Source organism: Anabrus simplex, chromosome 13 (assembly GCF_040414725.1).
Source record: "Anabrus simplex isolate iqAnaSimp1 chromosome 13, ASM4041472v1, whole genome shotgun sequence".
Lineage (NCBI taxonomy): Eukaryota > Metazoa > Arthropoda > Insecta > Orthoptera > Tettigoniidae > Anabrus > Anabrus simplex.
The window spans coordinates 17540141-17565861 of NC_090277.1; the positions used below are offsets into that span (position 1 = coordinate 17540141).

Below are 25721 nucleotides of genomic sequence, written 5' to 3' on the forward strand. Positions count from 1 at the left end.
GGCGACGTTGTTACAAAATCCCTGTGGGATCCCTCGCTTGTTCCCACATATTTTTCTTTCGGTTTTTAACGTTATTGTCATTTTTATAAGTTATTCGTTGTGTTTTCATCATTTTCTTCCTTCCACAAGATATGCGCTGCTCAACATCTACGATAATAAATAAATAAATAAATAAATAAATAAATAAATAAATAAATAAATAAATAAATAAATAAATAAATAAATAAATAAATAAATAAATAAATAAATAAATAAATAAATAAATAAATATTGTTAAAATATTCCGTCATATGTAACATTGTTAACTTTTACTGTAATATGGCGGGTTTCTTTAATTTTTTTGGATAGATTTTACCCATCGGATATTTATGAAAATTTCCCAATTTCTTATTTAGAAAGAGTCGAACGATTGCAGCTAGTCAATTTTGTATACTTCAGACTTTAGCTGAGAACTTTTACTGTACGATGCGTCAAACGTATTGTGCATAAGTCAGCTACTAGCTAGTGGCGCTACGCTTCTAAATGGCTTGATGTCAGGAGTGTCTAATTTTCATAATCGAATATTAATTGTTATTCCAAACTGTTATGTAATCAGTCAATATGTTCAAAGTGTTCAAAACGGCGTTAAATAGGGACTAGAATTTCGTATTTTATAACAACTTTCGATTGATTTGTTTACTTCAAATGCGAACTGTGCAGACTTTCCGTGATTTGCTCTATGGATTAATACTTGCGTTAAAAGGTTACGAAACTCAGAATTTTTTATTAAAACATTATAAAATGTAAATATGCTTAAACAGTTTGACGGGAATTGTTAGATTGTATTAAGATCAATTAAGTATTTGGAATTCAGGAATGACATTAACGATTGTAGCGCTCAAACTAACCTTATCGGTAACCATTATAACTATTTTATACTTCATTGACGTCAGATTCCCTCTGAAAAATCTGAACGCAGTTTTAGTAAACAGTCGACAGTTGACGCTATTCTTGGATAAATTTGGTTAGGTTTGTATATTTATAAAGAAAATGTGCTTCATCTTCGATGTTTTAAAAGAAGGATAGCATTTATGGCATTCTAAGGTACTGAAGTGTGCGTTTGTTGGTCTAAATATTGGATATTAATCAAAGAGCGCAATTTTACATAATGCGATGTCAACGGGCTCGTATTTGGCAAAACACGTAAGTCATTACCCAGAAGAAATTTTGGGGAGTGGATAGTATTAAGAGTACTTTCATTTTGTAATTGTATTCGCTTTTTATTGCTTTGTTATCTTGAAGAATAATAATATGATTGAAATGTTTATTAAATCATAACCTCACAATATGGCTTCTAATTCTGAATTGATGTTTATTGGGACACATTGACTCTTGTTTGTAATGTGTTTTGATTGCAGTAAAGGTTATATGGATTTTTTAACTTGGAAGCTTATCGTCTTGTAAGTTTTTAGAGTGTTGTTTTGTTTGCATAACCTATACATATCGTTATGACGTTTCCTTTAGTTTGTTGTTATTGTGGAGAATAATGGGTGTATGTGATTTGAAATATATGCCAGTTGTTGCTTGTGTATTTTATATGAATGAGGTGTTGTTGCAAGTTAACAGATGTATTACAGGTTAACTTTGTGAAAATTATTTCTTTTTAGTTTCTTTGGTGACATTTTGAGAGTTGTGTGTAATAGTGTTTGTATGTTTATACTTGTTCGTTCTTCATGATTATCGAGATTGCTTTGGCTAAATAAGTCTTGATTTGAAAATGGCTAACAGCTAGTTTTAGGATATTGGGGGTTTCAATATTATTGCCTTTTCACTTATTTTATTTGTCATTGGTTGGGATTTGGGGATTGAGTTCTTCCAGCATTCCATGTAAGCATAATTCTAAGTTGCATTATTTTATGCTTACAAAATGGCACTTGTGTGAAGTGATTTTGAATTTATTGGGTCTACATCACTGCATGCGTTTCCTATGTTGGGGGTTAAAATAACTTTTATCTGTATTTTCTAACAATGTGTAATTATAAACAAGGTAGCTCTTCATTCTCTTATATGCGCAGTGTCAGAAAAGATCATATGATTGCTGTTTTATTAATGACAGTATATTATGCATTTTCAAAGAAATATGTATAACTAATCTTGTACTTTGAATTAGGGAGATTCAATTATGAACAGATTTTATTTAAAAAGTATTGAAAGTTGCACATCTGCTTCTGTTCCTTTTGCTAAATACTTACCTTTCAAGTGCAGACTATTAACTAAAATATCTGTGTAGTAAATCAGTAATAACTCCATAGTTCATTCAATGCTAAAATTTGCCTGTAAGGGAAATCTGTACATTTTTCGCAAGGAGATATGTTATCAGAAGTGGTCACGAATGTGCAGAGATAAAGGCATAAGAGGAAACATTGCACTGAGATTTCCTATTTACTGTATTTTTTGTTTGTTAATTTCTCAGGATATGATATGAATGACTACAAATAATATATGAAACGGTGAAGTGATACGTTTTATTCTGTTTCTGTGCAGTAGTTCGGATTTTGACATTTCTCGTTTGTTTTTTGTTTTTTGAGGTAGAGGAATGATTATCTAGTTGTACTTCCCGTTAAAGCAGTACTCACCACCTGATTTGACTTTCTGGTTTAAAATACATGAATGGTAGATGTTTCTTTTTATGCTTTGCGATTGTTGCTCGGTCTTAGTAAGTTCTGTTTTGTAAAATGAGTTCCTTAGTTTATTTAAAGTTGTTGTTCTTAAATAATTCATTCATAAATTGGAGGTTAGGATGATTTATGAGGGAAAGTCATATCATTTGTATTATTTACTGATCAGTTATTGTTATATTCAACAGTGACCATCTTGGTTGCTCATAGCTTGTGGTGGTGCTTGTTAGGACCAGTGAAGGAAAACTAGCTTATGGAGAATGAATTAACATTTAACTCTTTGTATGTATCATGCCATTCCTGTTACACTGTTAGTTTTTTCAAATTTCCTCTGTCCTAGCCCTTCTGACCTTGTCCTCCATACAGGATTGCCAGATATGTAGAGTTGAAATTCCCATCAGTTTGCTACAATTTCTCTCAACTACCTGATTTTTCATGCAACTCTGATGTTTACAATTAAATGCCAAAACAAGCTTCATACTGATATAATACATTAACCCTCCAAGTGCTGATCGTTTCACTCTTAAGTGCTGAGCATTCTTAAGGCAGCGTACAGGTACATTTAAAAAAAATGAGAATAAATACAAATTTGTAACTACTTACATCATATTATATATCAGTTTGTTCAGGAAGAATTAGAGAATAAGATGATAGTAGAATGTTTTACTTACAATTATCCAGAAAATGTATTATGGATGATTAAAAAAATTGAAAGATATTCCAAATTTTGAGGTTGGTCACAAGTACTACATTATCTGAAATTAAATTCCAAGATATAAAAAATGTGTCAAATTTCATTACAAGCACAATGATATGTAATAATAGAAACTTCAATGAATAATAAAAAAGTCACAGGTAAAAAGACTCAGTCTGTTGTGGTGGGTCATTAGGTCTAGATGTGCCTGGTAGGGTTTGCACGTTTGGATTGTCTGCATCACTACTTGATGTATCACTATAGTAATGGGTATCTAAATTAGGGTCATATTCTTCCCCACTTCCAGAAGAAAAGTCGTCTAATGATAAATCATCAGGAAAATCTTCTACATTACCAATGTCATCCCCACTTTCATCACTCCCAAGCTCTTCCAATGCTTCTCTAATTGTACTTGATCCCCTTAGTTCACTCATGTTTATATTATAATAATCACTAAACTAAAATAAACCAATTAAAATAGAGTAAATCAGGCACACAATTATCACAAATTGGTTAGCACACAAGCAACTGAACAGTTTGGGTAGACCAGTTCACAGCTGACACTTACTGCTTTCCTTCCCCAACCGAAGACCAACTTGCACAGCCTGCTAGATACAGAAAATCATTTCGCAGCGAGAATATTAGTAAAATAAATTTTATGAGTTGTTATACCGATTTTACGAATCATCTCACTGCGAATCCTCTTACTGAGCTGGGATCCGAATGGTCTCGTAGCGAGACGATAGCACTTGGAGGTTTAAAATAAATAAAAGTAGTGATATGATGGACACCATTAAAAACTGAATGGAAACAGTAATTTCTGTAATGTACCTGATATACCAGTTGTTTTCTCGGCAGACCAGAGTACCTCGCCAGAGCGTGCTCTGCTAGGCACGGAGAACGATGCTCATCTATTCTTAGCAGTTACATCACGTGCTCGGACAAAGCTACTGACTTTTCAGGTAAATCCCAGGCACTGCTCGTCAGCGCATTAAGCAATAGAGTAGCGCGTTGTATGTTCGAGAGCGGGCAAAACATGAATTCATTTCTTGCCTACACAAATAGGGTTTAGAGTAACGGTGACAAGACAGACCACATTTGCACAGCAAGCAAATGGCATCTTGAGTGCGTACGCCCCTAGGTTAGGCTGCAAAGTATAGGTCTCTAATATTTTGTGAGAGCACAACCCCTATCATTATTCGGTCAGGAGTTTTTGTTATAGCATAGTCGGCTGTGACGTACATCAATGTAAGTATCTGTGTTGAATTATGGGAACGATGCCATATTGAAGGATTCATCCAATAGCCGTGTTGCTTCATATGCCTACTTTCCAAAAAGTATCTCTTTTTTAATCTTTAAGTTAATTAGGACTGGCTGGTGGTTCCTCAGCAGTGAGAGGTAACACTTCTATCACTCCTACATATCGTACGAGGTAAGATTTATAAATTTTCACATCCTCATCTTAAGTTTCTAAAGAAAGTGATGGAATGGTACTCTTGTTCTACCGGTTCTTCACTTCATCAGGCAATATTTCACCAAGAATCTTTCTTTTCTTTTTGGGTGGTTTTTAATTCACACATCGCAATAATTCTTATACTTCTGATAACATCTTTGCTACAATGGACATTGTAACCGACAGTCGCAGTGATTTGTCTCATAATACCCAAAGTTATCTGCAGATTTGCAGTTCTGTTTTTCAAAAAAAAAAAAGAAACCGTAGAATATTTTATGCATCTAGGGTACAGCAATGTTAAAATTGCTACATTTTTGAGACATTCTTTAATTGTGCCCTTTTTCCCCACAATTCCACTACCACCTCCATTTTTTCACTCATTTGTGAACACTGTCTGCCCTGTACATCCATTTTGCTACCGTACTTCCTGTTGATAACAATTTATATGACATATTAATGTAGTTAATTTCATTGCTTTTAAATGCTATAAGGATTCAAGCTGGAAGTTGTTTCTATCATAGTGTAAGAAACATGTTATGGGACAAAAATGTGCCAACGGAAGCAAAGGATACTATGTACAAGATGTATTACGTACCCATAACAACTTGCGGAGCAGAAACTTGGACAATGACAAAGAAGGATGAGAGTCGAATACAGGCAGCCGAAATGAAGTTCTTGAGGAGTATGATACAGAAGAGTAGAAGAGACAAAATAAGGAATGAGAAAATCTGGGAAGAAATTGGAGTGGAAAAATTGAATGATAGAATAGAAAAGAGCCGACTAAGATGGTTTGGGCACATAAAGCGAATGAGCGACGAAAGAATGTAAAAAAATGGTGATGGAAATGCAAATCCAAGGAAGGAGAGGCCGTGGACAACCACGATTGAGATGGAAGGATACCATCCAACGCAGCATTATAGAAAGAAACCTGGACTGGGACACAGTGTTGGAGGAGGTGTGGTGGAAAGACCGAAGAAAGTGGAGAGGAACCATATTTGCCCCTACCCGGCTACAGCTGGATAAAGGGAAATGATGATGATGATGATGATGATGATGAAGGATTAGAAGAATCATCAAATGTATTCACTAAGTACTGAGCAAGTGGCTGTGTGGTTGTATTAGGGAGACGGTGGGTTCGAACCCCAGTGTTGGCAGCCCTGAATATGGTTTCCCATTTTCACACCAGGCAAATGCTAGGGCTGTACATTAAGGCGACGGCCGCTACCTTCCCAATCCTAGCCCTTCCATTCTGGATGATCTTTGCTGTGTTAGTGCCACAAACAAGTACGGTAGCCAAAAAGAAAAAAAAATCTCACAAACTCTCGAATGAGCCTAAACACTTTACATGTTTAATGCAGTCATGAGTGGAATCACATGCGATCAGAAGACAGACTCAAAAAATGTTTTGCATGGAAATTTAGGATGGAAAGGACTTGAAAATCTGTTACTTGCCGTCGATTGTTTCATTTACCACTGATCTGTATTTAGGGCTGTTGTCCACGTATTATCAATTGTTTACCTAGTCTTTTCTAAATGTTTTCAAAGAAGTTGGGTAAATTATTCCAGTCTTCCTATAAATGAATATTTTCCCCGATTTGTCGTCCTGAATTCCAACTTAATTGTACCTTCATATAACTCCACTCAAGCTTATTTGTATGCAAATGTCATCCCATTCCATCTCTGGGGGTGGGAGACGCAGATGAAGAATACACCCACGGTATCTCCTGCCTGTCGTAAGAGGCAACTAAAAGGGGCCTGAGGGCTTCTCAGCTTAGGAGTGGGGGTTGGCAACCACGGGGATCTTAGCTGAGTCCTGGCATTGCTTCCACTTACACACCGAACTTGATAGCTGCAGTCGCTTAAGTGCGGCCAGTATCCAGTATTCGGGAGATAGTAGATTCGAGACCCGCTGTCGTCAGCTCTGAAGATGGTTTTCCGTGGTTTCCCATTTTCACACCAGGCCGCCTCCTTCCCACTTCTAGCCTTTTCCTGTTTCATCGTCGCCATAAGACCTAACTGTGTTGGTGCGACATAAAGCAACTTGTGCTGGGCTCCTCACTTTAATCTATCTTGTCTGACCTCCCTCGGTCAACTCGGCCCTTGTCTTTCTATGTCCGGTACTTCATTTTTCGAAGTGTCCGATCCCTTCTTTTTCCTTATTTTTCTCTCTCTCTATAACGTTCACGCAGATGAAGAATACACCCATGGTATCCCCTGCCTGTTGTAAGAGGCTACTAAAAGGGGTGACCAAGGGATAATGACATTAGAACCATGAGTCACACTTGTGATTAGTACCATTACGTGCGGAACACGATGGGTCAACTTTACTTGCGATTAGTAGTACTACATGTACCTGGTTGTGCTCCTTTTTAGAACAATAATCACTAGTGCCCAAGGAACAGCCTCCAGCTGGGTCTGTGTTGCCTACCACAATGTGGGCATTGGCACTGCCTTGGCTCCAAGTAGCCTACGCAGTATGTACTAGCCATGCTAGTTACCCACTGCTGAGCACACTGGTGTGAAACGCTGGCAACCAGGAATGAACATGTATAATTTCCAATGATGGACCACTAATATTAGTATTATATGCCGCTTAGTCAAGCAGTTCATCTCCTTACTCCCAAGTCTTCTCACTCAAAGATTACAACATTTTTGTCTGCAATTGCCCAGAACAGATTATGCTGCTTTCCTTTTGATTTTTTCCGTTCTTGAATCGAGTAGTTCTGGTGGGACGTACACTGGAACCATACTCTAGTTGGGGTTTTACCAGATGCTTATATGCCCTCTCTTACTTCCTTACTACACCGCTAAATACTTGCATAACCATGTGAAGAGATCTGTAAACCTTTATTTACATTGTTAATGTGATAATGCCATCCTTATTTTAACACGTACCGAGCTCGATAGCTGCAGTCGCTTAAGTGCGGCCAGTATCCAGTATTCGGGAGATAGTAGGTTCGAACTCCACTGTCGACAGCCCTGAAAATGGTTTTCCGTGGTTTCCCATTTTCACACCAGGCAAATGCTGGGGCTGTACCTTAATTAAGGCCACGGCCGCTTCCTTCCCACTCCTAGCCCTTCCCTGTCCCATCGTCGCCATAAGACCTATCTGTGTCGGTGCAACGTAAAGCAACTAGCAAAAAAAAAAATTTTTTTTTAAATAAATAAATTTTAACACGTAGATACAACAACTAAGCAATTAAAATCTGAGAGGACAGTTCCTCTTGCTGAAACACAAAACATGTTGTGTTTTAGGAGGTACTGGAGCAGTCTTCACAGACTGAATTAGAAATCCACACACTTCAGTGCTGTTTTGTTGCATAAAGATAAGGTCTTTTTTTATTTCTTTAAAACAGATTTGTGAAGAAAATTTGATTCAAACTAAAAGGAAAGTTTTCTCTTAAGAATGTGAAGAATTGATATTGAACAGATTGTGTCATAGATATGAAATGTTGCTGGGGCTGTACGTTAAGGCCATGGCTGCTTCCTGTGATGGTGGAACGTAGAGTCAATTTTTTTATTTACACTGATTACGCCCGCATTGGGTCACCAAAATCAATCTTATATAATAAAATCTTCAAAAATAAGTACATCAAAAAATAAGTTCATTTTTTAAAACTTGAAAATTTCTTCTTTTCCCAAATCTTCTTCATTCAACATGTTAAAAAAAAATTATGAACTTCAACTACTTGCAATCTGCTGTGGTTTGCAACACTGTCTGTGTGGTGTGGAAATTCTACCTCGTGATGCTGGTTATGCTACATTATAGGCTGTTATGCCTTTTACATTCAGTCTGCAAGCCTTTGTGAATGTACCAAATATTCCATGACCTCGTTTAGTTCCAAATTTCTTATTTAAAAAAAAATTAGAAACTGAGTGAATCATTGTATTCGTCTCCCTCTACTTCTCTTACTGTCTGTGACTGAGCCCGTTATTCTTCTGAGATGAATTTTATTTTTTATTTTTACATCATTTTGGCCCCTTAGGTCAGTCTTTGTAGATTTCCAGTACTCATTCCATCTTAGCGGAGGATGCAGTTCACTTTGCACCCAGTCATCTTTTGCTTCTTTGCGGAAGATCGCCTATCCCAAGTCCTCGAAGCAGTGCCTCATACTGGCCTGCCATGAGATTCGATAAGACAGGTGTTTCCATGTATTTAGTCTTAATATTTCAGGGCTTCTTTACCAAGACACTTAAAAAATGCATTTTTTTTTTCCATATTTAGTATTGAGTAATGTGATAGCATTATGTTGTTCAGACATCATTACTTCAGTGGGTTTTTTTTTTTCAAAGGAAACACATACATTATAGGCTGTTATGCCTTTTACGTTCAGTCTGCAAGTCTTTGTGACCTTGTTTAGTTCCACACCTCTTATTTTTAAAGAATTAGAAACTGAGTCTAACCATCATCGTATTCATCTCCCTCTTCTTCTCTTACCCTCCATGACCAAGCCCATTAATCTTCTAAGAAAGCTATCATCGTTCATTCACCTCACGTGACTCCTCCATTGAAGCCGCTTCATGTGTACTGCTTCATCCATCCACTTAATTCCTAACGTAGCCTTTATCTCCTTATTCACCGAGCTTGATAGCTGCAGTTGTTTATAAGTTTCATTTCCGTATTGATAGATATTACTTTACAAAAAACAATATATATATGAGTCTCCACCTTATCAATACAAATTTATTTTACATTATGCAGGTAAATATAGTCAAGACTAGTTTCGACCCCCAGGGGGTCATCCTCAGTTGACATGCATTAAAAATGTATTGTTCACAAAAACATCACATGTAGTGGTAAAAGCTTAAATTAATTTGAACCGATCATTAATGTTGGTATGTCTGGTACATGATTGACTAGTGTGCATCATCCATGAAGACACATATTACCTTACATGCTACTACCATCCAATTTTTAGGTTATACAATATGAGATCCCAACAGGCAGCTACAAAGAACGCACGGTTCCAACACCTTACATACTGTACCTTGTTTTAACAACATATACGCTTCCACGACAAAATCAACGTGCATCAAGACGCATAATTTCAACACATTCTGACAAATGCCACCAACTAGAAACATCGCGACATACGGATGGAAAACATGCTCCATTAATATTTCTAATAACTCCAACATTAGTAGCTGCCTAAAAATATCTCCAGATACATAACTAAGTATTACCTGATCTGCAGCGGATTATTAAAATGCTAATTGTTTTTACATATAAATATTTTTACGGACCCATTTTGTTGGAATACTATATCTAAGACTGTTGTGAGAAATTCTTCAACCCCATTTATTCCAAATCAATGTACATGTTGTACCACATATAAATAACATTAATGTAATGTGTTTTTAACTAGACATGTGTGGCATACATATACCACTGTTTTTAGCTATATGTCCATTTTAACAGCATTTTAATGCCTATACTAAGCAAATATTTTTATTTAAATTTTAACTTTATACTAAGACTCAATCAGGAGTAATGGGCTTTACAAACTGAATTTAGCATCTAGGATGTGTGCCAGTAAGATGTTGCATTGATATCCCAGTCAGAAGTGTTCAAGCCAGTGTTCTGCACTTTCATGCGACTAGTCAATAGCCAATTTGTGTAATTTATCAACCAATTTTAAATGTATATTGTTGAACTTGCCACTGTTGAGTTGCACAAATGTATGTGTGTTCCATATTGTATAACCTAAAAATTGGATGGTAGTAGCATGTAAGGTAATATGTGTCTTCATGGATGATGCACACTAGTCAATCATGTACCAGACATACCAACATTAATGATCGGTTCAAATTAATTTAAGCTTTTACCACTACATGTGATGTTTTTGTGAACAATACATTTTTAATGCATGTCAACTGAGGATGACCCCCTGGGGGTCGAAACTAGTCTTGACTATATTTACCTGCATAATGTAAAATAAATTTGTATTGATAAGGTGGAGACTCATATATATATTGTTTTTTGTATAAAAAAAAACAAAAAAACAACTTGATAGCTGCAGTCGCTTAAGTGCGGCCAGTATCCAGTAATCGGGAGATAGTGGGTTCGAGCCCCACTGTCGGCAGCCCTGAAGATGGTTTTCCGTGGTTTCCCATTTTCACACCAGGCAAATGCCGGAGCTGTACCTTAATTAAGGCCACGGCCGCTTGCTTCCAATTCCTATCCCATCCCATCGTTGCCGTAAGACATATCTGTGTCGGTGCGACGTAAAGCAATAGCAAAAAAAAAAAAAAAAAAAAGAAACAAGAAAAAAAAAAGAAATATCTCTTTATTCCGAGTACCATCTTGCCATTGTTCCCACCTGGTTTTACCAGTATTAATTCTCCCTACTTTCATGTCCCTTACTTCTGAACATGATAGCCTGAGTCCACACACAGGTTTCACTCCTGTACAGCATAGTTGATCTGAAAGCAGATTGGCGTAAAGATAGTTTAGTCTGGGAGCGGACTTCCTTCTTACCAGAATACTGTTGATTGCAACTGCGCGCTCACGGCATTAGCCTTACTGCACCTTGATTCATTCTCCCTTACTATACTACCATTGTAAGAGAACAGTCATCCTAAATACTTGAAATTACCTGATATAGATAGATGTTGATTCTCATAGGAAACCTAAAATATTTGTCCCAAATGAAATTTATAATACCAATATAGTTGGTCCGTTATTGGACGTTACAAAATTTCCAGCTAACTCATAGTGCATACCGTGGAGGCCACTTTGTAGGCTACTTCGAGCCACCGGCAGTGCCAATGCACTAAGAGAGACTTTGTCTCATTTTCAAAACTTGATGCCTGCCTGGCCATCAGATGATATAGGGAACCTGAAATAATTGTCCTGAATGAGTACATTTATAATACCAATATGGTTAGTGGCTCCTGCCACGGCATGCATGAACTATGCTTCCTGGTAGGTGTGCTATTTACAAACTGATTGAACCCAAATTAGCACGCTGGGGCAAAATGCTGGCAACCAGGAATGAGTTAGCTGGAAAATTTATAATGTCCAATAACGGACCAATTGAAATTATCTACCAGTTCCAATTTTGTTTTTCCAGCCTGACATTCAATTCTCTTAGGTTTCTTCCCTACTGACGTAACTTTGGTCTTCGAAATACTAATTTCCTTATCGTACTTATTGCACCTATTTCCAAGTTGTAAGTTATTAGACTGTAGGCTTTCAGCACAGTCTGCCATTAAGACCAAGTTGTTAGCATAAGCCGAACTACATTTCCATCTAAATCCCTCCCTGCCAATTTATACCTTTCAGTAGCTGATCCATGTAAACTATCAACAATAAAGGTGAAAAGTGTTTGACCTTGAACCAAGAACTCATTCTGCTGTCAGTTCTTGCTGTAGCCCAATTGTCAACAAAAATGCCTTGGATTGCTTTTGAAAATCTATCCCTAATCCCAAAATTCCTCAGTATGGCTAACATCCTTTCCCTCAGTACTGTGTCATATGCCTACTCCACTTGTACGAAACACAAACAAAACGGTCTATTCCTCCAGCCTTTTTTCACTTACCTGCTGCGTTCTGAAAATCTGATCCTGACAGCCCTTCTGTGATCTGAAACCGCAGTGGTTTTCATGCAACTTAACCACTGTTTGCACCCTCCCTTCCAAAATCCCAGTGAACTTTTTGCCTGATATACTAATCAGTCAAATACCTCAAAAGATGTTGTAATCCTTCCTGTTCTCTTGCTGATGGATAGTTGCAATTATTGCTTTCGTACAATCAGTAGGTACTTTCCTAACACTGTATGCTAATCTCAGGACAAATAGAAATGTTCATTGTGACGATTTGTGCTGGTTGATATGTTCCTTCACTGCCGGGCGCTGGTGTAGGTAGATAGGGATCAGCTGTCTCTGAACATGTGTTTCTGAATGTGAATTGATGTGATTTAATTCAGAATTTATGGTTTAAATAAATTATTTGCAACCGTGTATTCATTACTGTTGTGCTTCAGGACTGTGCATCGTGTTTACTGACTGATGACTGTGTTTATGTGCTATATATATTTGATGCAGATTAAGTTATAGTGTTTCATGTTTTGAAAGTAATCTGTGAAAAATACGTAGCAAGTTTTTTTTACAGTTGTTACCGGGTTTTTGTGCATCACAGAGAGAGGTGACAGAAGGTGCTGGTTTGAATGGGTCTATCTACGATAGTCAAAGATTAATTTAAAACTGTAAAAATAAAGGTTATATTTCTTTTCAGATATTAAATTTTAACAAAATTCTTCGCTTGGTGAAAGAACAAGATTTCAGGTACAGAGCAATTTTGGTACAAAACAGAAAAACCAAGAATTGGTCATTTAGAATTTTGAGCTTCAAGCTCATAATTTACAAAGGTCCCAACATCACTAATGTTGCTTTTAGTTAGATAGACAAGGAGAGATATCTCCCAAAATACAATTTTCAAGAGCACTTTGCTCCAATGGTTGCAAGTTACGGCCTTCCAAAGGCACCACACAAATATCTATTACATTACCAGAAAAGAGCTCACATGCGCTCCCAACCCTTACAGCCTGCTTAAGGCAACCTTTAAGTTTACATTAGAGGTTAGAGTGTCTTTGCTCAATAAAATTACATTTCTAGGCTTCTCTAGGCACAACCTACAACTTACGACACCATATTGTTTACATAAAATCAGCTTCATGGTCCGTATCGCACTTCAATAGATTCACAATTAAGTATTTATTTATTTTCCACCTAGTCGATACAATGATTGCTTAAGGCAATTTTTAATGGTCAAAAGTGGTACATGTTTCGTATATTATCAACATCTTCAGCCACATAACACTGTTTAGATGAAAAAAAAATATATATATAAAATTGACAAAGAAATGCTTTAGAGGAAGTGTCCTTAAAATTAACATAAGATTGACAAGATTAAAACAAACAAATAACTCAAGAGAAAATATATAAATTATTTCTACAATAGAAAGCAGTCGTCAAGGAAACACTTGTACAATATTCCATAGAGAAATTGTCCTAATAAATATTCTTTTCTTAATAATTCATGAAAAAAGATCAATTTATAAATTAAGAATTATACAATTTATAATTATCGAAATGAAGAAATCCTGATATCACAGTGCGGCTCTTATTATTAATGTAGATGAAAATATAACTAATTCCTAGTTGTCAAATCTTATTAAGCCTGCTTTCCTTTGGAACAGTAACTCCTGTCATTCTTCCAAATCTTGGAAGTTATAACGCACTACCATCTGGCGGAATTCGCATTAGTTACATCTGACATCATCATATGGAGTGGGTATATCTACCCGTTTGTATATTCTACGTACCTCGTATACATTATATTTACAATGTTTTTCTTTTCAATATTAGCTCGTCCAATCTATCTTATATTCTCAAAATTATCATTGATCCAGCGCTAAGAATACTTACAGCTCCGATATCTACCTTAATAACTCTATGAAAAACAAAATAATATTCATCTCTTGCCACGTTCAAATAAATATAATAAATTAAAATGCCCAACGTTGATTCACAGTCTGGTGATGAAATTCCATGTCCTATCTGTAATAAATGTTGTAAGTCTACGTTAGGAATAAATATTCACATAGGAAAAACTCACCCTGAGAAAAGGAGAAATAAACTCTCAACACAATATGCTAATACCGGTAACATGAATGTTGAGGAAAGCCTACTGTTGACAGAAGACACCCCAGTGGTCGCTGATCATGAAAATGAAAATATTAATCCTATGAAAAATTGGGAGGATAGGATTTCAAACATTATGCAAAACGGTGATGCTAATCAGCTGGAATCTTTTACTTCTGAGGTTATGCAGTTCTTTGCTGATCAGGTAAATGAATTACCTGGCCCTCAACATCCTGCTGTTAGATTTTACAAAAGTAGAAAATTACAAATTAATCGTAAATATGACCATAAAACCTCTAGTAACCCACAGCGGAGGTCTAAAAGGCAACGAGAGAAGAACAGAGAGCGTTATGCCTACGAGGTAGCCCAATATCATTTCTATAATCAGAGGCGGAAAATTGCTCGCAAAATTTTGAACAAAACTAATAAGGCCCATTCTTGTAAAATCCCAATAACTACGATTTCGGATCATTTTGAAAAGACTTTTGGTACCGAAAATAACAATTCTCCTCTTTTTATTATGGAAAAAAGCAATGACTTACCTGCTGATATTAATATTTCAGTAGATGATGTCCATAAAGCATTATACAACATTAAAGTTGACACCTCACCAGGCCCAGATCATATTACAGTTCGTGTATTAAGGCACCTCAAGGCTACAAAATTTCTGACGTTACTCATCAACACGATGCTTCATTTTTCCTACGTACCTACAAAACTCAAAATGGCCAGAACAATTTTAATACATAAGGGTGGAGACATAAATGATATTAAAGAATGGAGACCTAAAACCATATATTCGGTGATTAGGAGAATAACTGAACGAGTACTAGATATGAGACTGCGTTCATATGTCACACTAAGTCCTCACCAGCGTGGCTTCGTGCCATTACCTGGAACGCATGTCAACGCTTCCCTCGTGAATGGTTGCCTCCAAGATGCGAAACGCAACAAAAAGGATTGTTGCATCATTTTTTTAGATGTCACAAAAGCATTTGACTCTATCGGACATGAACATATCAAACGATCTCTTCGACAATCTGAAATTCCTCCTAACTTATGTAGATTAATTGAAGCATTTCTTACAAAGAACACAATTCAAGTAGAAGCTGATAATAAGAAATCAAAACCCATCGAAATTAAGTGTGGCGTAGCTCAAGGGTCCCCTATCTCACCACTGCTGTTCAATTTAGCAATCAATACTGTAATACAAAATCTCACCGACCATGACATATGCCAACGTTATGGCTATACTTTATCTGATGATCTACCGCCGTTATCCTCATTTGCTTTCGCAGATGACCTAGTCATACTCAGCAAAACTGAAAATGATGCTACTACCGTGTTAAATTTAGCTGAAAGCAGCTTTGCAGAAATTGGTTTACATATCCATCCTCATAAAAGCAAGTCTATAATCCTGAAGAAAGGAAAATTAACTGAAGGAAACGTCACTACACTTGAGGGATCAACAATCCCATCGATAAAAACACACAATGAACGAATCAAGTATTTAGGAATTGACTTCAACAGTGAAATTTCTCTTGACAAACATAAACTAATAAGCACAATAACTTCTGACTTAAATAATCTGGTAAAAACAAAGCTTCTAAAACCAGAGCAAAAGATCAAGATTATTAACGAGTTTGTTTGGCCGGGTTTGATCTATCCTCTACAATGTGCCCCTCTGACACAACTATCAAACACTTTTCTTAAAGATCTGGACAAAATTATAAGAAGTTCCGTAAAAGAAATAATGATGCTGCCAGATGATACTCCAAATTCGATGCTGTATAGTGCAAGGAAGGTCAGAGGGATGGGATTAATTTGCGCAGAATGGGAAGCCAATATACAGCATTACAATATATGTAATCGCTTACTCCATGGTCAGGACATACATCTACCATACGTAAGGAAGTTACCTGAAGAACAAGATATGGCACTCCACAGACTTGACATAAAAAAAGAAAGTCTTCCTTCAAAGACTGACGGAAGAAAACTACGTGAAATTATGAGAAATCGATCCTTTCAGTCGTGGTGCCAGCTACCACATAAAGGAAAAGGAGTAGTGTTATATTCAGACTGCCCGAAAGCAAACTCCTGGATGACTCGTAAATCACCTCTGTCCTCTTCTGAATACATAAACGTAGTGAAGATGACATGCAACCTCACCGCAGTCAGGTCGGTTCCCGGTAGGTCATTCAACACAACCCGTTGCCGCCAAAATGGCTGCAACGAGACAGAAACCCTTGGACATGTGTTGGGATTCTGCCAGAGTACTGAGCTAATGCGCAACCATCACCACCATCGTGTAAGAACGTCGATTGCTCGAGGCTTGAGACAGCGTGGATGGGAGGTGCACGAGGAGGTTCACTGCATCTCTACTGATGACTCTAATCGGAGGGCGGACATCGTAGCCATCAACAGAGAGGACATGAAAGCGATGGTCTTAGATCCCACCATTCGCTTTGAAAGAGACCTTAATCAGGCTCGGGATGTGGACCTAGAAAAGCAAGCTATTTATGTTCCGTGCTTGCCTTACCTTTCATCTAAGTATAAAATACCTATTGATCGGTGGATTGTCACAGGCCTGCTTTTCGGAGCAAGAGGCACCCTCCCTAGTCAGACATCGAACTTCCTACAAAATTTGAAAGTTCCATTCTGCGAGTTAGAAAAAATAGTAATACAGATACTGAGGGACTCGCTGCAAATCATTCATTTCCATCTATACCTGAGAACGTGAGTTACATTCCTCCCCCACTAACCGTGGAAAAGAAGAAGATAACAGCATTAACGTTTAAATGTTCATCTTTTGATATTTTTAAACCATTGAAATTGAAAATGTATTCCGGATCCAAATGGTCACCCTCATTGGAGGACGGATGATTTATTTCTTTAATAAATCTCTCTCTCAATAATAATAATATAGAAATAATAATGATAATGAGATAGGAAAATGACGCAGTGGCGGAGAATTCATATAAACCAAATACAGGGAACACTTACAGGCCTAAAAATGACAACTAAGACAGGATAGTGGAACGTGCTGGGAAGCCCTATCTATGAGGTCCATGGGAACGTATGACGTTATGGGGGAGAAAAGACTTACAAGAAACACCCTCTAGCTCAACTATATTAAAAATGACAAGAAAGTTTTACAAAATACAGTTCCACGACAGAGAAACAAGACATACTTAAGTAACTTAACATAAAATTTGATTTAACAAAGAAGGGGATGCTACATTAAAGGTACAGTTTAAAGCGAAAGTATTTAATGGATGAAAGAATTGAAACTACAGCAATTGGAACCTAGGGTAAACTTGGACACATTAAATTAAACTTTTAAAATGACGTTAAGCAAAGAAATAATGAAACACAAAATAAATTAAACTAAATGAAGCGAAACCAGAAAACATTGAGAATAACATTGCAAAAACACTGAAATAACACTTACCGCAGAAAGATGGAGCTCCCGAGGGTAGTAGCCCTCGAGCGCGAACGCTCGCTTGGGCGGTCGGATGGAAATTGACGCCGAGCTCACGCATTATTTTACGAAGCCGGCCACAAGGCCGGAAATGACCCGATTACAATTAACCAATAAGATCAAACTTACCCTAGATTCCTGGACCTTTTTGCCAATAGGAAATCTCGTGACCATATATGGTCATTTTAACATCGTTAGCAATTGCACAAGTTCTGGAACATTACGATTACAACACCAAAATTTCATCATAGGAAACCGCGCTTGCAGTACAGGTACAGGATGCTCCAAAATAAATCACCTTACAAATTTTACATCAGATTACATAAAAACTACATTTAAAAAAAATCACTTCAAAACATTTTTGCATGTTGAAATGTTCATACAGTTCAATATTTCTTGCGGTTACATAAAATTCCAGTAGAGTCCAAAGTTGCAAAAAAAATTAAATCCTTCAGACAAATAAAAAAATTAAAATTTACATTTCCAAACACACTGTAGTTTCAGTTCTCCGTCCCACCAACCGGTGACACAGTGATTTGCTTGGATCTATTCTGATTTCACCTGAATCACCCAAAATACTCTTCATTTCTTTTTTTATCTCCCTTTCTAAGATTCTTTGTTATTGTCCAGAAAGGTTTCCCAGCTGCTTAGTCGTGCCTTTCCAGGTTATTACAGAAATCCCATGTCTTCTTGAATTCAGCAACTATTTTAGTTATATTTCTTTCATCTACATACAATTCTGTCTGTATCAGTCCTTTTATGGGGCCATTTCTGATAAGCCTTCTTTTTGCATCTACAAGCTGATCTCACTTCTTCCTTCCGCCAAGATGTTCGCTTTTCCCCATCTTTACACACAGTTGTTCTCAGGCATTCGCTTGTTGTTTCCACTACAGCGTCCGTGTGTGCCACCAATCTCTTTATGTCCTGAACCTGCTTACTGTCCACTGTTCGGAATGTCTCACTAATCATATCCATGTACTTCTCTCTTAATTTCCTTGTCCTGGAGATTTCCTACCCTTATTCATCTGCTGACGTAGTTCACTACATTCCATAAGCTCCAGTAATATTGAAAGCTCTCCATCAAATTCTGTTTCATTCACCAAGTTGTTTCCAAGGAGTCCCTCACCTGTAAAATGGAAGTGGGACTCCGTTACTCCGACAGGTCCAAGGCTTGCTTAAAATATTCTGACCTTGGTGAATTCTGCTGATATGCAGGAAATAATTCCCATTACTTATACTACTGTAGAAAGAGAGAAGGAACAAGCTTTGGATTTGATGAATCCTGGAATCCAGAGGAGAATCCGCCTTGAAATGATTCCAACTGAAATTGAGAGTTATGGAAAGTTGCTTTTGAAAATTGAAGAAGATCCTGTTCCATATCTTGTTAAAATGAGCAGAATGGGCTGCTACCACATTTGCAGACGTGCACAAAACAGGACAACCAGGAAAACCTGCCATATATATGCATCAATTGGGTTTGTCCTGACCACCAGCGATCTGTATGCGACACTTGTCTTGAAAAAGATAATGTCTTTAATAATTTTGCTGAACATCAAATGCAAGTGAAGTGTAACATTTCCTCTGAATTTCCTGTATCGTAAGACTTTAATAATATTATAGTCTTAATGTAATAAGATTATCCCACCTTTTGTTGCTTCATGTGTTTACGACAAACACTTTCAGACTGTGTTAATATAGGCATAATGTTAACACGCTATCAAAAGAATTATGGAGGGATTGTATTAGAAGAATTACTACAATGTAAGCTATTTTGTGTCCACCTGCCCCTGTAGTATTAAGGAATCTAAAGACTGGCCTTCTAATCAGTTCTTGTGAACACTAGTTATTTTAAATATGTTTTGATTAAGCAGGGCTTTAGTCATAGCTCAAGATTAAAATTGCCACCATCAGGCAGATTGTCTTTTCCAGATTTTATTTGAAAAAAAAAGAATGTTTAAGATAAGGAATGAATTTTTCAACGTAGAGTCCGCTATGGTCTGGATATTAACGTTCGGGATTTTGTTTGTTCTTAGGAAGTTCAGTGTCTGCTTAGGAATTGTCCCTCTAGCGCCAGTCATAAGGCCAATGACTTCCCATTTTGTAATTTCATACTTCTTTCTGAGATCCTCAAGACAGTTTACTCACTAATCGAGGCTGCTGTTCATTTTGCTCAAATCTTACAGTGGGATCTGTCACCATAACTGTACCTTTTGCTCGGTCAGTGACAACAATATCCCAGGCGAGTTGGCCGTGCGGTTAGGGACGTGCAGCTGTGAACTTGGACCCGGGAAATAGTGGGTTTGAAGCCCACTGTCGGCAGCTGGTTTCCCATTTTCACACCAGGCAAGTGCTGGGGCTGACGTTAATTAAGGCCACAGCCGCTTCCTTCCCGCTCGTAGTCACCATAAGACCTACCTGTGCCAGTGTTGCGTAAAGACTTCTTCATTGATCTCAAAGTGGTATATATATAATATTTTTCAGAATGCATAATTCATAATTCATTGAATAAGTAAAATAGAATAGCTTCAAATCACAACTGGCGTGATATTTTTTCGCGCGACCACTGGAGTGTTAACTTGTGTTAGACCTTCACATCTTTTGTCTTGTCTGCACCTCACAACAGCATTTGTCTAGTCAACTATGACCACTACCATTCTTATCCAAAAAATGTTAAGCTATGTCTTTGTTTTGTGTGTGCTCTATCCTCACGTGCTTACACAGTAAGTTGCTGCTCTTCTAAATAACTACTTTATGAAGTTTGCTTACACCAACAGTTAACAGGTTCCATCATAGTACACTGCACGTTTAAGAACTAAAACATTAGAAGGTACTGTACATGTATAGGCCTTCCTCAGCCTTAAAAGACAAATTACGAAGATAAAAACTATCATATCGAGTCCTGTTGGTCGAAACAATTTTCACCATCAGAATGTTGGCTGCCAGGTATTGGCCTCTTTGCATTGCTCATATGGAGTGATGGCACATGACACTGTTGGTGGTGATGGGGACGTAAAGCTTTGAGCACACACCTTGGTGTTATTCGTCGGGAGTAGGCTACGTGCCGACACCGGATTTCATGCTCCCCATACCTCATCGTCATCATTGCACATCCAGACGTGCAGTTCACCTATGGATGTCAAATTGAAAGACCAGCACCAGGCGAGCCAAACTCCCGGCACTAAAAGCCGTACATGAAATGAATAAATATTAAAACATAACACTGAAAGGAACTTTCTTAAAAAGTCAATCCTGAAACTCATATCGTCCTGGAATTGAATAATTCCATTAAAACATAATCAAAAGTCACGCAGAAGAAAAACATGGAAAGGAACTCATTCTTAAAGTTTTAACTTGTAAGTTGTTTCGACGAGTATGTGGTCATATTACTATGAGTCTGTTGCTCATATTTTAGAAGTGCTGGACTAAACTGTTGATGGACAAATACAGAGTTGAAAGTTAAAATACGTTGTCAACATGGAACAAAAGCTTTATAGTTAAAATAGTGTGTTGCTCCAATTAAAATGTAGGTACTGTGTTGCCTTTACTACAGAAGACTCTTTCATAGCTTTCAATGCCATTGAGGTCTTCACTTGTAATCAGATGTTACACACTGGGTCAGTGTGCCCTGGGACTCCACAGCAAGGTGCGACGACAGGACAGGAAAGGGAGGAAGCCTTAATTATGGTACAGCCCCAGCATTCTCCTGGTGTGAAGATGGAAACCGTGAAAAACCTTCAGCCCTGCCGATAGTGGGGTTCGAACCCACTACCTCTGAATGCAAGCTCACAGCTGCGCGACCAACTCGCTCTGTAAAAGACGGTCTCAATCCCTTAAGTGTTGTTATGCACTGTTGACTGGTTGCCAGAGACCTAGAGAACGCTAGCCAATGAGATGGCTTGTTCCTCATCAACTAGTCGCAAAGCAATTAACAATCCAGCCTGCATGCATCGTTGTAGTTGAAATGACATTAATACTGAACTGTTTATTTTGGAAGTGGAAAGGAGAAATGCAATTTGCGTTGTATCTTCTCCTGATTATTTTAATTGCGAATTAACTCAAAAACTGAAAATATATTTTTCACAAAAATTACCTGTATTACACAGAATTTTGAGCTTTCTGTTCACTACGTACAATGCAAAGCCATTTTAACTAAACTCTTTTCACACGTGCTGCTTCACTGAGATCTTGGACGCTAATTTCCTTACAGCTGTAACTGGTGGTGTTGATTACAACTGGGCAGCCATCTTCTGTTAACACTAATTGGAGGTAAATGGAAGAGATCCAACCCCTCTTTAGTTTCAGTGGGAAATAGGAACAGCACAACACTGAACTTGTTAAGCGAGTAATGGTACTCGGGGAAACTGTGCTGCATTGATTTGTTACACTTTTCTTTTCAGCGTATTGGGATGTTGCATTTGCTGTGCTGTAATACTGTTGTCTTGTGCTTTCCAGGTCTGTTGAGCGAGTGTAATAATGACAGATACTGCCATGACAGAGGTCGTAACGGAGTCGGTGGACGTCAAGCCATGGACGAATCACGCCACTGTCATAGACGATGCCGCGTCGGAGGGGGAAGTCATCTGCGGCGTGCCCAACGATTGCATCATCTTCCCCAGTGCGTCAAATACTGTCGTTGTAGCCAATGATAATGCAAATACACAAATGCCAATAGTTCATTATGATTTCATTGAGCAAGACTTTTTCAATATCCAAGTCACTGAGGAGGAAGTGGTCAGCGAGTCTTGGGGCAATGGACAAGTGGCAAATGAAGAAGTGTGAGTATGTTATGAAAATGATCTGTGGAATGTTTTGACACACCTTAATTTCTTTAGCTCTATTTGGTAATTCTTCACCATTCCAAAATCTGATGCTTTTTTTTAAAAAAGAAATCTCAAAGTATTTCTGGAATACATGGATCATCACCCACAGAATTGTAGAAGCTTGCAGTTGTTCTAGTCCTAAAGTCCGTACGCAGAAGATTTGAAGTAGTGTTGCACGGGCAGGGCCAATGAGTGGTCACTGACACGTGGACACTGCACATTTGGCCGTTTGTTTTGACACAGAGAATGTGTCAAATTTCTAAAATAAAACGCATTTCATTCTCAAAATTTGAAAATGAAACATGTTCATACTGAAAATAAAATGTTGCATATTAATTTTTAAATAAGGGTAGCCTAAGAGAAGTCAGATGCATCACATCCATAGGTCTTCAGTGCCTGCCCACGTTCTAGTGGTGATGTGCAGAGATAATTCGTTTCCTGCCCTCACTGTTCCCAACAAGATATTTGAAACTCTGGTCTCTTATAATGTCTGCTCAACAACTTTACTCTCTCTGCTTATCGCCAAGCATATGGATATTGTTTGGCTGGTTTTAAATCAAACCCTGCTGATTAGTTCCTTCCACCAAGTAAGTCGTCTTTGGAGATTATACAGTACATCGCGATGTGTCATCAGACACCATTTCATTTCTCTGCTGGTCTCTGGTTCTCATCCCAAACCAGTTTCATTCGTGCCACTGAACCTTATACAACACCCTTCTTGAGTAATATTTCTGGAATGTGGTGACAAGAAATGTGATCAGTGCAGATATTAATGATGCCATATTATATGTGCAATAAAATATTAAAGTCGATAATTGAATGCTCCCATATCTCTGTTTATCATCACTAGCGGAACCATATTTATCATCACTATCTTCTCATCAATAGTCATTCTGAATTCCTTATTAACCATAACACATTTTTTGAAGGTTTCCAGTGATAGCAGAATGGAGTCTATGCACATTTTACCCACTCACAAATCCTAGTTATATCTGGCCGCTAGATTTCTCCTCTCTGCGTGAATTCGTGCTATCCATTGCATATAACCTATCACCGTTTCAGTGCTGTGTTGAATCATCATCATATCCGAAAGGCTAAGCCTTAACTCCAACATTCCTATTGTAGATACTATACAAATAGTAAGAAAGAATTTAATGCAACACAGCAAATTAAGCAAGGTGGAAATTGAAGAATTTTTAACATTACTAGAATTTACTTTGGAAAATAACTATTTTGTTTTTGACAACAAAATTTACAAACAGTCTAAAGGCCTAGCAATGGGTTCGCCAGCTTCAGGTATTTTAGCTAACATATTCATGGATTACATGGAATATAATAAAATAGTGGATAAAATAGATGGATTGATTACATGGTTGAGATACGTCGATGATATATTTGTTATTATCGATGAACGAAAGGTTAAACCTGATGGTATATTACAGTATTTAAATACTTTGAATAGACAAGTGCATTTTACGGTGGAATCTGAAAATGATAGGACTTTAAATTTTTTAGATTTGACAGTTACTAGAAATTCTGGTCATTTTGATTTCCAAATTTTCAGAAAAGCTACTCAAACAGATACTATTATCAGAAATGACTCCAATCATCCAGGTCAACATAAAAAGGCAACATTTTACAGTTTAATTAATAGAGCTATGAACATACCTATGTCTAAGAAGAATTATAATAGAGAGATAAATATAATCCATCAGATCGCTCGTAGCAACGGATATTCCAACAGATTTATTAATAGAATGATAAATAAAGTGAAAAATGAACCTAAAACAACTTTAATTAAAGAGAGAAAAGAGAAAAAGAAATTCATAGTTCTAACTTTTCGAAATAAGCACTCTTATCAACTGGCTAAAATTTTCAGAAAAAAGAACATCAATGTCACATACTAATAAGATAATTTTCAATTCAGATAAAATAGAGAATAAATGTATATTTAATAAATCAGAAATTTACAAATTAACATGCCAAACATGTAAACAACGATACATAGGACAGTCCAGAAGAAGTTTGGCTATAAGGTACAAAGAACACGTTAATGCGGTCAAACATAAAAGATATTCGGCAATGGGAGAACATATGGTTGAAATGAATCATAAATTTACAGACATTTCCAATGACATGAAATTATTACATTCGACCAAAAAGGGAAAACTAATGAATGTTTTGGAAAATTTAGAAATTTACCTTACACAAAAATGTAATTCTGAATCAAGTTTAAATGAGAAAAGTACAGAAGATAACCCACTGTTTAGGCTAGCATATAATCATTTAAGGAACAAAAAGAAGAAGAAAAGAAGAAAAACTTGAAGATCATAAATTTGTATAGTGTTTCTCATTCAGTTCAACCAAAATTGTATGTATTGATCATTTTTATAATATTTCATAAGTTCTCTTTACTCTTTGACATGATGTATTGGGACACAATACTCCTTCAAATTGTAAAACAAAAGATTATGTCATATTATGTTATTCTTTGATCTAACCACTGATGAAGGGAATGGTTGAGATTTCCCGAAACATGTATGGTTTAATAAATAATGTTTCTTTCATTTAATGAGTGTATTGATCAAGGCGGATTTAAATAAACTATTATAAATAGTTATATTGTACATACAGGCTAAGCCTTGTCGCAGTAGCCATAAATGTCTATCCTGAGCCAGTCTTTTCAACTCAACATAGGTCTTGCAGTTCATCTTCGGAAGCAGGTTCTTGAAATTAGACACTCTGGGTGGTCCTCTTTCTTTTTTCCCAGCAATTCTTCTTTCATTGATGTTACAAAAGAACTCCTCATGTCGCAGAATGTGACCAATAAATTGTATTTCCCGTTTTTCATTTTCAGTTACCAGACTCCGTTTTTCTCGTCTCTCTAAGGACTTCTGTATTGCTCTTCATTTCAGTCCAACCTATCCTCTGCATTTTTCTGCAGATCCACATTTCAATTGTCTCTTTTCCTG

The 25721-nt window shown here is 37.1% G+C and overlaps 1 protein-coding gene across 3 annotated transcripts in view; it reads left to right on the top strand.

The window, feature by feature from the left end:
• Positions 1-965: 965 nt before the first annotated feature.
• The window catches only part of LOC136885139 (zinc finger protein 37), a 144700-nt gene continuing 119944 nt past the window's right edge, over positions 966-25721 (top strand). For all 3 annotated transcript variants that reach the window (XM_067157608.2, XM_067157605.2, XM_067157607.2), the window contains exons 1-2: positions 966-1182; positions 22382-22704. In XM_067157608.2, the coding sequence (XP_067013709.1) occupies positions 22403-22704 (302 nt within the window). In that variant the 5' untranslated portion in view covers positions 966-1182; positions 22382-22402. The remainder of the gene's footprint in view (positions 1183-22381; positions 22705-25721) is intronic.